Source organism: Giraffa tippelskirchi, chromosome 4, assembly GCF_054371585.1.
Source record: "Giraffa tippelskirchi isolate mGirTip1 chromosome 4, T2T-mGirTip1v1.2.pri, whole genome shotgun sequence".
Taxonomy (NCBI): domain Eukaryota; kingdom Metazoa; phylum Chordata; class Mammalia; order Artiodactyla; family Giraffidae; genus Giraffa; species Giraffa tippelskirchi.
Window position 1 is genome coordinate 180,130,073 of NC_137278.1, and position 14,233 is coordinate 180,144,305.

Genomic DNA, 14,233 nt, shown 5'->3' on the forward strand with positions numbered 1-14,233 from the left:
CTTCTTTGGAGAAATGTCTGTTTAGGTCTTCTGCTCATTTTTTGATTGGGTTCATTTTTTTGACATTAAGCGGTATGAGCTGCTTATATATTTTGGAGATTAATCCTCTGTTGGTTACTATGTTTGCAATTATTTTCTCCCATTTTGAGGGTTGTCTTCATCTTGTTTATAGTTTCCTTTGCTGTGCAGAAACTTTAAGTTTTACTGGGTCCCATTTATTTTTGTTTTTATTTCCGTTAATCTAGGATGTGTGTTAAAGAGAATCTTCCTGCGATTTATGTCAAAGAGTGTACTGCCTATGTTTTCCTCTAAGAGCCTTACAGGCTTTGGCCTTACATTTAAGTATTTAATCTGTTTTGAGATTATTTTTGTATGTGGTGGTAGGGAGTGTTCTTAATTTCATTCTTTTACATGTAGCTGTCCAGTTTCCAGGACAGCTTATTGCACCGCTTATTGAAGACACTGTCTTTTCTCCGTTGTATATTCTTGCCTCCTTTGTCAAAGATAAGGTGCCCGTATATGCATGGGTTTATCTTTGGATTTTCTATCTTGTTCCATTGGTCCATATTTATTTTTTTGTGCCAGTACCATACTGTCTTGATGACTGTAGCTTTGTAGTATAGTTTGAAGTCAGGGAGGTTGATTCTTGTAGCTGTTTTTATTTTTATAAGACTGTTTTATAGTGCCTGCATATGTTTACAGTGGAATGGTTTATTTGTTCAACTACTGAATACCTACTGTGTTCAAGACTGACACACAGGGTACATAGAAGTGAATAAAACAGATGCAAGCTGAACCATACTGGAGTTTAAAGCCAAGTAGGGGATATAGACTTGAATAATTACACATAAGTACATAGTTGCAAATTATAGTATGATCACCAGCTGCTGTTAGAGAATATATTGTAGGACTAGCAACAACTGCTAGAAAGCAATTGTAGGAGATTGCGTGAGACACAGCACATTGGGCTAGAGTGATGGTGGTGAGTGCTTGGATTTGGAGTATATCTTGAAAATAGATAAATGGCATAAGATTGTGGGTATTAAAAATCTGTAATTTTGTGCTTGCTGGTAAAATGTTTTGGGATATGCATGTTAAGTATATCTCTTAACTATAGTTTTTTGAAAGTAAACCATATTTTCTTAGCATCCTTTACCATAAGTAGCATTACTGTGTCAAAGGCTATGAACATTTGTGTGGCTCTTGATAAGTAATATACTTGCTTTCCCAAAGGGCTGTACCTGTTAGCTGTATCATCAGAAATGTCTGACTTCTGTCTGTGCTTAACTTTTGCCAGCATAGTATATTTCATTTAGAAAAGTTTTTCTTTTTTAAATTTAAAAAATAGTACTTTAGCTGGGAATAAGGGGAAATTATGGAATAACTTTCCCTCACTTATCATTTTATTATGTTGAGTTACTTTTTAAGTGACTTTCTTTTATCCTAGTTTCCAGAGGATGTTAGTAACATATGTACCTGATCTAAAAGTTTATTCTATATTATTATTCTTCTGGAAATAACACTAATTAAAAATGTAAAGTCTTAATCCTTTTCTTGGTTTGTCTTTAACTAGTTTCATTGTGGAATTTATGTGGTTTTAAACTGGTTAGGCTTTATAACCTGTATTTTCTCAGTGATGGTTTGTGTTTTAAAAATAAAAGGAGTAATATATGTTAAGAGTACTTTAGATTTGTGATAAGGCGTTTTATTAGCTTAGAGCGGGGTTGCCAAACTTCTGTTAAGCATCATTTGGTTCTTTGTCACATAATCTTTTTTTTTTTTTAAACAACCATTTAGAAACCTGAAAACTATTCTTGGCTCATAGGCCACACAAAAACAAGTGAGCAGGATTTGGCCTGTGGGCAGTAGTTTGCTTATTTAGGCTTTCATCTTGGGAAAGAGTCTCCATTGATGCATACATTTTTTCCTACCTCCATATACTATTTTTCTTACGGCTGTCCTGAAGATGGAACAAACCCTCTAGTATTTACATATCATTTTTGTTGGGCTTGCTATCTGCTTTGTCTCAAAACCTGTCAGTTCTTTTCAGATCACATCTCACCATGTAACACTTTTGTTCTTAAGTTTTTACCAAGTTGTATTGCCTTTTTATATAGCTCAGTGACTAGTTACGCTTCTAAGGATGACTCTAGTTAAAATTAACTTGGGAAATACTGGTTTACGTTTTTAACCTAAACCTATTCTTTGTAATCAGCAGATTCCACCTCATTGTTTATAGGCAGGTTGTAGATTATTTTTTTTCAATAGCAGAATGTGAGTCAGAATTTTGCTGTCAGTGTCTTTACGGCTTAGAAGGGAAAAGATAATAGGAATGAATAGAGACTGCTTTCCCAGTTTCCCAGTCTCTTTGATGGAGTGTTCATCCTGGGAACATGCTATGAAATACATGCAGAAACTGCTACTATTCCACATCACATACTTTTGAAACACAGAGTGTTTGAAAATTTTGTAAATGGAAATTTACTGAGGTGTTTTGTTTTATAGGCAGTATCTGTGGTCACATGAGTGATCCTCCAGCCACGCCTTAGGTATAGATCTGTATGGCTCCAGATATAGTCTTTAATTCATTGTTGATAGGAAATTTCAAAGACTAAAGAAACTATTAACCATAAGGTTAACTTGCACTAGTATTGGCAAGTGAAGACTATGAGGAAAAGTCTTTGGTCTGTTTTACATGCTCAGTAGCCACACTTGGGTAATGAATGGATTGATTTGAATACACTGTACTTTGCTCTTAATTCCTGCTCTTTCATTATACCTCGAAAACACTGGTTTTTATTAAATAATTTATAATATACAAGAGTTCTTTCAAGTAGTTAAGGGAATTTGTTGTTTTTTTGTTGTTTAGTCACTGTGTCCAGCTCTTTTAGGCTAAAATAAAATGTCAACCAAATGTTCAAATCTTTGGTCAAGAGCTTCTTGTTTGGAAAATTAAATATTCATCCTTTTTTTCTGACTAGTGAGATAAACAGCTTTTTATTATAGACATTTGGAAAATACAGTTTACTTCAAAAGGTAAGCACAAGATCATAGTCTAATATGGTAATCTTTCACACTTTTTAAAATTAAGAGGCAAAGAAATACATTTAAAATAACACGTTACCAAAAAAAGATAAGTAATCAATTATTTCTTAGATAATTCTTTCCATCAGAGACATACCCTTTGTTAACATTAATATACATACTACCATGAGTTTTTTAATGTATATAGATACATTTACACAAATGTGTAGAGATACTGGGAACATGCCACATACGTATCTTAGAATACTCTGTATGCTGTGAACATTTTTTCAAACATTTTACCAAAAACATAATTTTTAATGACCATTTTGTAAATAATTGGCTTGTAAAGTAACTCATGAACTAAAGGTGGAACAAGAAGAAACAGTGTCCTTAGGCTTATACTTTATACCCATTATTAGCCCTGCCTCTGCTTCCATGACCTCGCCTTACACCAGCTCCTTCCCTTATTTTTTAAAGTCTATTTTGGCAGACAGTGTGTGAAATCTTTTATGCATGAGGATTAATCAGAAGTTTCCCAGGTGTCTCAGTGGTAAAGAATCCACTTACCAATGCAGGATATGTGGGTTTGATCCCTGGGTTGGGAAGGTCCCCTGGAGAAGAGTCTGGTAACCCACTCCAGTATTCTTGCTTGGGAAATCCCATGAATAGGGGAGTCTGTCAGGCTACAGTCCATGGGGTCACAGAGTTGGACACGACTGAGTGAGTGACTGAGTAGATACACACACATTAATCAAAAGTCAGAGGAAAGTCAAATTTCATTTCAAGATTCTGTTATGTTACTCACCCTCTTTTCTTTACTCCCTCTTTGAGTTGCAGTGTCTCTAAGATATCCAACTCTTTCTCTTTTCTTCTCCACTCCCTCTCTTTTTTACTAGGGATCTCACAGAATTTACAGAACAATCATTCTCTTTAGCATTTTCATAGTATCTATCTGTTAAATATTGTTCCCAGGACTGTAGAAATGGACTATGGAGGGTATGAATATTCTCAGTATTGACCATTCTCTTACAAATTCCCTTGACTATAGGTAAAATAAATGCATGACAATTATTTGTAAGTTGCTTGGTTTTTCTTGCCACCTAAATCATCCAGAATAGGAAGAGTTGATAGAGCTATCCCATTTTGTAATAATTATTTTTCTTTACAGAGAATTTTGGGTCTTTTTGTTATCAATCTGTGCACTTGGATTGTTGAATCTTCTTGTAACACCTTTTTTAAAAAAAACTTTTAAAAAACTGGTAAGATACACATAAAATTTATCATTGCCATAATTTTAAGTGTACAGTTGAGTGACATTAGGTAAATTCACAACATTGGACAACCATTAGCTCTGTTTCCAGAACTTTTTCCTCATCCCAAACTGAAACTCGGTGCCCATTAAATAATAACTCTCCAAGTCCCCTCTCCTCAGCCCCAGGTAACCTCTTTCCTACTTTTTGTCTCTGTGACTTGACCTTTTCTAAGTATCTTAATATAAATGGAATCATAGAATGTTCGTCTTTTTGTGTCAGACTTCATTTAGCATAATGTTTTCAAGGTTCATCCATGTTGTATAGCATATATCATAATTTCATTCCTTTTTATGGCTGAATAATATTCCATTCAGTGTGTGTGTGTGTGTGTGTACAGTCATGCCGCCACGCCACATTTTGTTTATCCACATTCATTTTATCCAACAAACATTTGAGTTGTTTGTACATTTTAGCTATTGTAAGTAATGCTTCCATGACCATTGGCATACAAGTATTTGAGTTTCTGCTTTCAGTTCTTTTGTTAACATACCTAGGAATGGAATTGATGGATCGAGTTTCTCTGCATCCTTACTAGCACTTATTATATTACCTTTTTTTTTTTAATAGCCACTCTAGTGGGAGTGAAGTGGTGGCTCACTGTCGTTTTGATTTGCATTTCCTGAATGAGGTTGAACATCTTTTCATGTACTTATTGGCCATTTGTGTATTTTCTTTAGAAACCTGTCTATTCAATTTGCCCAGTTTTGAATTGGATTGGTTTTTGTTTGAGTTGTGTCTAACACCTTTTTAGAAGTAAAAGGTGCACCATGATAACCCAGACTGTGTTTCTCCCTTCTCAGGATTCCTACAGGAAACAAGTAGTAATTGATGGAGAAACCTGTCTCTTGGATATTCTCGACACAGCAGGTCAAGAGGAGTACAGTGCAATGAGGGACCAGTACATGAGGACTGGGGAGGGCTTTCTTTGTGTATTTGCCATAAATAATACTAAATCATTTGAAGATATTCACCATTATAGGTGGGTTTAAGTTGAATAAAATAAATTGACATTGAGGAGTGATTGTATCTCCATTTATTGAGTCTTTGCTAACTGCCATGCACAAATTATCTAATTTAAACTAAAATAATTTTTGTGAGGTAGGTAATATCCCTGTTTTGCAAATGAAATCTTAGGGATTAGAGCAGTTGAGCAGCTTGTTCCAGATCACACAGTGGCGATGCTGGAATTGAAAAGCAGGCCTATTTGACTCCAAAACCTGTGCTTTTAACCACTCTGTACTGGAGAAACAAAGCTTTATGCTAGATCCATCATAAAAATGAAAACCATGAACAAAAATGTGAAAAGATAATTGAGATGATGCCACTTCAATAGCCTTAGAAAAAAAGTCCATTTAGTGTGTCATTTCTTGGAATAAAATCAATATTGGCTTTAGATAATTAAGGAAAAACACAACTCTGAAGTTAAAAGACTGAAGTGTTAATACAGTTATTAAAGAATCTTGGCGAATTTGCATAAAATTGGTTACTTTTATTAAAATAATTGTTCACATAGAAATCAAAATCTTTCCTCTTAGTGCTCTTTTTTAAGAATGGAAAGTTAAAAATATGTTAATGTTTTAATTCATGTTTTTATAAAAACATTAATTATGTACATGTACATTTAGCAACATACACAGTATGTGTTTTTAAGATTATAATTTTAAAAATTAGGCATAGCACTTCTTTGGCCTAAAATTTTTCATTATTTCTGTTTTATCATTGTGACCTACCTGCATATGAACCTATTAGACTGTAGACTACTATATTTTTGGATATTTGATCTCTTAAAAGACATAGAAGTTCTCTCTGTTTAGAATAGAGAAAAATAAGTAGGAGGAAGGAAAATTTGGTGTGATGGGAACTAGGAATTACATTAACAACCCTTTAACTATATTTTATGAGACAAAATTGTGAATAGTTTCTGAAAGATTTTTGTTACTAATTCTTGTGCTATAACTTTTTTTTTTCCTCCCCAGAGAACAAATAAAAAGAGTTAAAGACTCTGAAGATGTACCTATGGTTCTAGTAGGAAATAAATGTGATTTGCCTTCTAGAACAGTAGACACAAAACAGGCTCAGGACTTAGCAAGAAGTTATGGAATTCCTTTTATTGAAACATCAGCAAAGACAAGACAGGTAAGTAAAATTGTAATAAATACAAATCTGTCCTCTCAAACTATATCAAGTGATTTTAATCATTAATCACAATTTACTAATATATATTCCAATAATGTCATTTTGGGAGCAGGAAGGCGTGAACATTAATAAATGTACACACCTGATAGCATAACTTGATTTTTTTCCCATTATACTAAAATAGGAAGTAAAACAATATTTACTTGGTAAATGTTCTCTAAAGGATATGAGAGGGCAGTCCTCATTCCAGTGTCCATGCGTTATTTTTGGCTTTGGTTTCTTTCCACGTTGAACAGTTCAGCACATCTTATAGTCAGGATTCAAGAAATGTGGGATTTTTTTTTTTTTTTTTTTTACTGTTTTATTTTTAAAATTAACAGGGAGACAAATTTTGAGTTTCTGATTTTTGAAGTGCTTTTAAGAATATTATGTCATATGTTTCTAGTTTAAATGTTGTGTTTGGAGAATTTTACTTTGCTAGAATATTCTTTTAAAGGATATATTTGTTTTTCAGGGAAGTTTTCATTAGGCTTCCCTGGTGGCTCAGATGGTAAAGCGTCTGCCTGTAATGTAGGAGACTCGGGTTCGGTCCCTGGGTCGGGAAGATCCCCTGGAGAAGGAAATGGCAACCCACTCCAGTACTCTTGCCTGGAAAATTCCATGGACTGAGGAGCCTGGTAGGCTACAGTCCATGGGGTCGCAAAGAGTCGGACACGACTGAGCGACTTCACTTTCATTAAGGCAGGAGAATATTTAGAAAGCAAATAGGAATTCTCAGTTATTCATTTACTGTGTTGTTCTGAAAAAAAAAAACACCACCACCAGATTGATCCTGAATTTTGTTTCAAAAATTATCTTTACTTTAAAAGTAACTTTTTCCCTAGGTAAAATTAATTGATATGATTTAACCTCTTTTTGTGAAATAAGAGTTTAACATATAGAATAAATAAATTCCTAGAAAGGAATATATAATGTTATGGTGGAATACTAGAATGTTTCATACAACGTGAACATTTGTTTGGGGCCTTATCTGGTTATGGCCTGGAAAACCAATCTCATGGAGTTTAACTTGATCATGCTAAAAGTTAAGAAAATTGATGAACATTCATTACATGGTTAAACTTATAACAACATCTTCTAGATCTTTCACTGAATTTTGTAAAGGGATAAAAATTTTAAAAGTAAACCATCACTCAGCTAGTGTATATATGTCTGCTTCCCTGGTGGAAGATTATATGTACCACTTTCTAGTTGTACAAATTTGGTACACAGTGAAAAAAAACTATTTTAAGTCTTCATTTGGAATCAAAAGCTGAATTACTATAGTTTTTAACCATAATCCAGATTATCTCATTCTAAAACCTGATTTATAAGTTACAGAAATACTTGGTATATACATTACTTCATTTTACTTTGGAAGAATTAAGATTTTATTCATAGCATTCCCAAGTCCCAAAGACTAGGAAGAGGTTTGATTTTTATCATCTTTGTATTGGTCTTCTCTGACTAGAATCTTGGATTTCCCTTAGGAAGTACTCAGAAAACATGATTATAACATTATAAGTTTTTCTCCCACTTTCATATGAAAATTTTTCAGATATAAAATTGAAGGATTTTTACTGAAAGCATTTTCAAACCTGCTACCTATATTATACCATTAACATTTTATTAACTTATATTATTTATAACTTTAAAAAGAAATATTTTAGATTGGGAGACATTAATTTACATTGTACAAAGGAAAGAAAAAAGTCTAATAGACTTTGCCTAATGTTGTAAAGGGCTGCAAATAAAGCTGTACTTCTCATACTTTAATATGCATAAGAATCAACTGTGCTTCTTATTAAAATCCAGATTCTAATTCTGAATTAGAATTAGGGTCTAAGTTGGAACCTGTGATTCTGCATTTTTAACAAGCTCTCAAGTGATGCTGACTTTGGTACATGGACATCTGGAGTGGAAAGGTAATAAAGGACAGAAAAGGAAGTCTTGTTACTTCTGCAGTGTTACCCTCCACTCTCATTTGATATAAGAGCCTAAAATAGTTGTGTCTCCTTTCCTTGTTGTATGGTTACTACCTCAGAAGTACTATGGATTCTTAGTGTTTGACATTAATACTTTAATACACCACAGCATTCATAACTAATCGGAAAACTACCTGGTTTCCTTTTAAAATATATTTTTAGGTTTTATACTGGTTTTTGTGGAGGGAGGGGTAGGGAAGGTAATGTATGTATGTGATTCCTACTGGATTAACCTGAATTAGTTTTGTAGACATTTTTATGGATCATCGAATTAAAATATACAGTGATATATTACAAAGAAATACTTGTACTTTATTCCTTAACCTTCTAGCCCTCAGCTTTTCTTTATATTTATATCCTGTTTTATTGATCTGGTTATGTAATTTATGGTGCTAAACTACAACTTTGATATTTAGTTTCTGATCTTTGATTTCTCTATTATATGGACTTGTTGATTTGTCTCTCAAAAGTTTATTCATTTCTCTCTGTTGAAATTAATTTGATATTTGCATGCTCTTAGAAGACTTGAAATAACTATTCTAAGTAATTGAGAAAAGGAAATATGTAAATTTTTATAAATTTTAATTTACATCTCCAGTTTTTGTGAAAATTTGAAGCCCTATTTTCTGCAGAACGTTTTGATATTCATCTCCTATTTATTTATTATTTGAGCAAAATGAATATGCATATCCTCATTGTAGTTTATCAGCAGCTACTTGTTTCATGCCCTGTTTTGGTTTTGAGCATGAACTTAAAACACAAAACAAGAGAAAGTTATATTCAAGTTAGTAACAGGACATGCATTTAGAACTTTCATAGATAAAAGTCAGGGGCTGGCAAGCTTTTTCTGCAGAGGGTCAGATGATAAATATTTTAGGCTTTTGGGCCACAAGTGATATCTGTTGCATTTTTTTTTTCTTATAGCTCTTTAAAAATGCAAAAATCACTCAGCTTGTGGGCAGTACAAAAATATAGGCTGTGGCTGCACTAGGCTTGTGGGTTGTACTGTGCTGATTGTTGATTCTCTAGGGAACTGTATTCTTTGACCAGACTTGAGAAGTTAGGTCAGACTTTCGACTTAAATTTTATAGGCTAACATTAGTAATTTTAAAGTAAAATTTATGTATTCTGTGAAAGAGAAGTAGGAGTTTTACTCTAGTATTTTTAAGGTAAGGGTTGAAGACTATATATTTTACCAACTTAATTAGTTTCTTATTTTAAAAAGCCCAATTTTATGGCTAAAATATAATTACTTTATATTTTTATAAAATTTATAGTTTTCAACTATCATTTTAGTCCACATCTGAAAGGCCAAAGTAGTTTTTGTTTCTGCAGGTAGGCTGTATCAGGTCCCTGTGTTCCAAGTGTATAATAAAGTCTGCTGTCTAGAAGACATTTTTCTGGGCTCTTTGGGCAGTGCATGGCAGTGTTCGCAAAGGCTGTTGAAACCAAATTGTTGACACCATGGTAATCAGCAGTGTGTTTTCCACTCTGCTAAAATCAAAAGTGGGGAGCATTCAGGAAAGTGGATGACAAAAGCAGAATTCTCTGAGTATCTGTTACTCCTGATTCAGCTTTTTTGCTTTCTGGAGGTCTCAATTTGAGCATAATGTGAAAATTTGTTTTATGAACTTAAAAATGTTTTAAGTTTAAAAAAAATAAAAAATTTTAAAAAGTTGATTTTCTGTTTTGTTGTTAATTTCTAGATACATAAATTTAATTGTTGGAAGACCTCTGTTAAAGAAAGCTTATGATCAAGCTGTTTTAACAAAGCAAACCAAACAAAAAATGTTCTTATGTGCCACATTTCTCTTTTTAGCAGTAGTTGGGATTGTGTACAAAAGATTGATATTTTGAACTTTGCTTTTTATGAGTTAAAACTAGACAAAACAATTAACTGAGCACCTGCTGTGCACCAATGCATAGCATAGCCTCTGAAGCAGTTCAGTAGTTCCTGAGGTAGGTTATCGTTTGGCAAGGTTTCTTTCCAATTCAGTGATGCAGAGTTGCTTTTTAGAATACATCTTGTTCCTCCCATTGCTCTCCCCCAAGAAGGCTAGAAGAGGGGTGGCAGAGGATGAGATGTTTGGATGGCATCACTGACTCAATGGACATGAATCTGAGCAAACTCCAGGAGATAGTGAAGGACAGGGGAGCCTGGTGTGCTGCAGTCCATGGGGCCGCAAAGAATTGGACGCAACCTGATGACTGAACAACAACACAGGGAAGCTCGTATTCTTGCATTTGTCTATGGTTCAGATATTTGAAGTGTTATTTCATTGAAAGAGTTTTGGCAGATAGTAAACTGTTCAACTGGAACAAGTACTTGTTTAAAATTGAATTGGTTAGTGAAAACATTACAGGCACCAGGGTACAGAATGATGTGGTTAACAGTTCTTTCTCCTGTACTGAAGTGCTGTATTTCCATAGTCTCCACAGTATGTTTTCAGATAATGACTGAGCTGAAAGTACTGTCAAATCTCTTGATTTAAGAACATATACAAATATATCTTTAAAAACTTATTTAAAAATTTACATACATAGACACATGCACTTTTGCTCCTACAGTACGCACTTGTGTCTCGGTTGTTTAATCAGTGAGATCTGAAAATGAGTATATTGTGGCAACAAGCTATAGTCTCAAGAATAAATCATTGTGTGCCAGTTAAGACCTTAGCAACTAGCCAGAGTTGGTATTAAACATCTGTTTTGGCTATGCTTAATCTTTTAAAATTACCTACAAATTCTGGAATATGAAACCAGTGTTTTGTGCCAGTGGTTTAAGGTACATACAAGGATCAGTAATGTTCTCTTCATGTCAGTATGACTTTAAAGCATATTATCAAGAAATAAGTAATTAAGTCAGAAAATATGGTAAATAACTGATTCTTTAAAATCTGATTTAAATTTTCTATTAGTAAAGATGAGAAATGAAAAAGTCATTCTGGAACAACTATTTCTTGGTGTTGTTAATTATCTTAGCCTCTGAGGTCCTGATACTGAATTCTTGGTGGTGGGTAGTATAGTTCTTTTTAATTATTGGCTTCCAATTCTCTCTCTGCATTGCTGGAAACAAAAATCACATATTCTGATATTGGTGATGGGATGTGCATCCTTAAAAAGTAGACACATTCAAACTAGTTTTAGAAATAAATTACAATCAAAATTTGCTTCTGCTAAATTAGTAGAGCAACAAAACCCTGTCTTTTTCCTCCATCATAGAATATTTCAGTACTTCTACACTGACCTTATACCTTCTTTTTTAAACAGGAATGAGAGGTTTTATTCTTAAAAATAAGAGCTTTACCTGGTTTGTTTTATTTGTGTATACATATATTTGAAATTTCTTGCATTAATTTTCAAATTGAAGAGAGAATCATTAGTGAAGATATCTTAAATGTCAGCACATGCTTTATATTTTATATGCATTACTAAAGCTCTTTTAATATCTTAATTATCTAATAATGAGAACAGTAATTTCTTAAAAACAAACCCTTGCTTCTTAGACAGCAGTGATAAGTACAAAATATTAAAAATTTTATATATAGGTACATGTGGCTGTCTCATTTAAAGTACCAGTATATTTAATGATTTCAGAAAATAGTTGGAATTTTTATTTTGTAGTTGGCTTAGTTATCTAGTTGATTAAATTGAATTCATTAAAAGTGTACAGATTTTTATATCACAAGTTGATACAATAACTTCAGAGGTACATTTTAACATATAATTAACATTATTTAAATCCCTACTTAACTGAAACTTAATTTTATGAATTTTAAAGTTTTACTTTAAAGATAAATTACTGAGTTCCACTGAAGCAGTTCTTAATATATTCTAAAGATTTGTAAAAATTAATATTGCTACAAAAATTGCTGCTGCTGCTGCTGCTAAGTCGCTTCAGTCGTGTCCGACTCTGTGCAACTCCATAGATGGCAGCCCACCAGGCTCTGCCATCCCTGGGATTCTCCAGGCAAGAACACTGGAGTGGGTTGCCATTTCTTTCTCCAATGCATGAAAGTGAAAAGTGAAAGTGAAGTCGCTCAATCGTGTCCGACTCTTCGTGACCCCATGGACTGCAGCCCACCGGGCTCCTATGTCCAGGGGATTCTCCAGGCAAGAGTACTGGAGTGGGTTGCCATTGCCCTCTCCATACAAAAATTGAGATGCCCCTTTTCTTTTCCTTAGCTATTATAAGCACTGGATGTGTGATGATGTATGCATGCTAAGATTAAGCTTTAGCTGTTGGTTTACTTAAGTTAATACTTAAATGGCTGATTCTCTGTGCTTGATTGAATTTAAAACTGCAAATCATATTTTTGGTACAAATCAGCTTTTTAGGTACTGGGTCCATTTTGTCACATTTGGTTTATAGAAAGACTGGTGTTACCAATCACAGAGACTTAAATATGCCACTTCCCATAGTGAGTAATTCTGTCTTAAAATTGAAAAAACAGATTAAGCTTAAAATTAAACGTACGGTAAAATAAACCACTAACATTTTTAAAACACATCTTTCTTTTAGAAGAATGGAACATATATCTTTCAAGTTAATTTGTACCACATGTTGATTAATGTGTGCTTAAGTCGCATCAGTAGTATCTGCCTCTTTGAGACCCCGTGGACTGTAGCCTGCCAGGGTTCTCTGTCCACGGGATTCTCCAGGCCAGAATACTGGAATGGGTTGCCATTTCCTCCTCCAGGGGATCTTCCCAGCCCAGGGATTGAACCCATGTCTCTTACATCTCTTGCATTGGCAGATGGGTTCTTTACCATTACCATTAGTGCCACCTGGGAAGCCCTATGTAGATTAATATTTGTGTTAGTATTTCTTTTTAGAAATACTAAAGAATTCTTAATATTTTTAAGTATTAATACTTAATACTTTTAAGTATTCTTAATGCTTTTAAGAAATTAATATTTCTTTTTTTAGATGTAAGCTTCTACTTTGGTGGTTACATTCTTCTGGACAAACTAGCAGTACAGTTAATCTAAACATTTTGTTCTCTTGGCTACTGTCTAGTTTTCTAGACTAGAAAAGACATAAAACATCTCCATATGGGCACATATGATTGCATTTATTGTCGTAGCTTTCTCACCATAGCCTTAAGCAGGAGAAGCCCCCTTGGCTCCTTCGGAGTGTGTAAATTAGAAGATATGAAGCCAGTACATTGGATATTGTTCTAAAAATTATTTTTAAGACTTGTAATACAGATACACAGATACAAAACTGCACTGCTACTATTTTGTATTTTTTAAACGACTAAAAATATTTTCATTTTATGGTAAACAGCCCTTATTTAGCATTTTTATTTAAATAGTGTAGTTCTCTATCCACAAATGTCCCAGTCTTGGTTCCATTTGTGGGCTCTGGAAATTGACTGGACAGTTGCAATTGAAGATAGAACTCATGACTCCAGTCTCTTGACCCAGCTGTATTTTGAGGTGTTGTGTGCATGCATGTGTGTGTGTTTAAACAAAAGTCTGACTGTCCCTTTTGTACCATTTTTCTCCTCACTCCCCACTCAGAGCAGGGGTGGGGATCAGTGGTACAAAAATAACTTGTTTTCCCTAAGTCAAAGAAATAATTTAAATCTAACTTCAGTTTAGACTTTGATTAATTCTGTGACTAACTAAAATGATTGCATTAATTGATACACAGGTACTAATAAAACATGTACTTCCTAACTTAAATTTTTTTAAAAAAAATTCTTAGCCCATTATAAAACAAAACTT

At 33.7% G+C, this 14,233-nt stretch overlaps 1 protein-coding gene across 6 annotated transcripts in view; it reads left to right on the forward strand.

Annotated features, from left to right (window-relative positions):
- The window catches only part of KRAS (KRAS proto-oncogene, GTPase), a 44,856-nt gene that overhangs the window by 20,841 nt on the left and 9,782 nt on the right, over nucleotides 1-14,233 (forward strand). For all 6 annotated transcript variants that reach the window (XM_081483779.1, XM_081483784.1, XM_081483785.1 and 3 more), the window contains 2 exons: nucleotides 5,141-5,319; nucleotides 6,317-6,476. In XM_081483779.1, coding sequence (XP_081339905.1) covers nucleotides 5,141-5,319; nucleotides 6,317-6,476 — 339 coding nt within the window. The remainder of the gene's footprint in view (nucleotides 1-5,140; nucleotides 5,320-6,316; nucleotides 6,477-14,233) is intronic.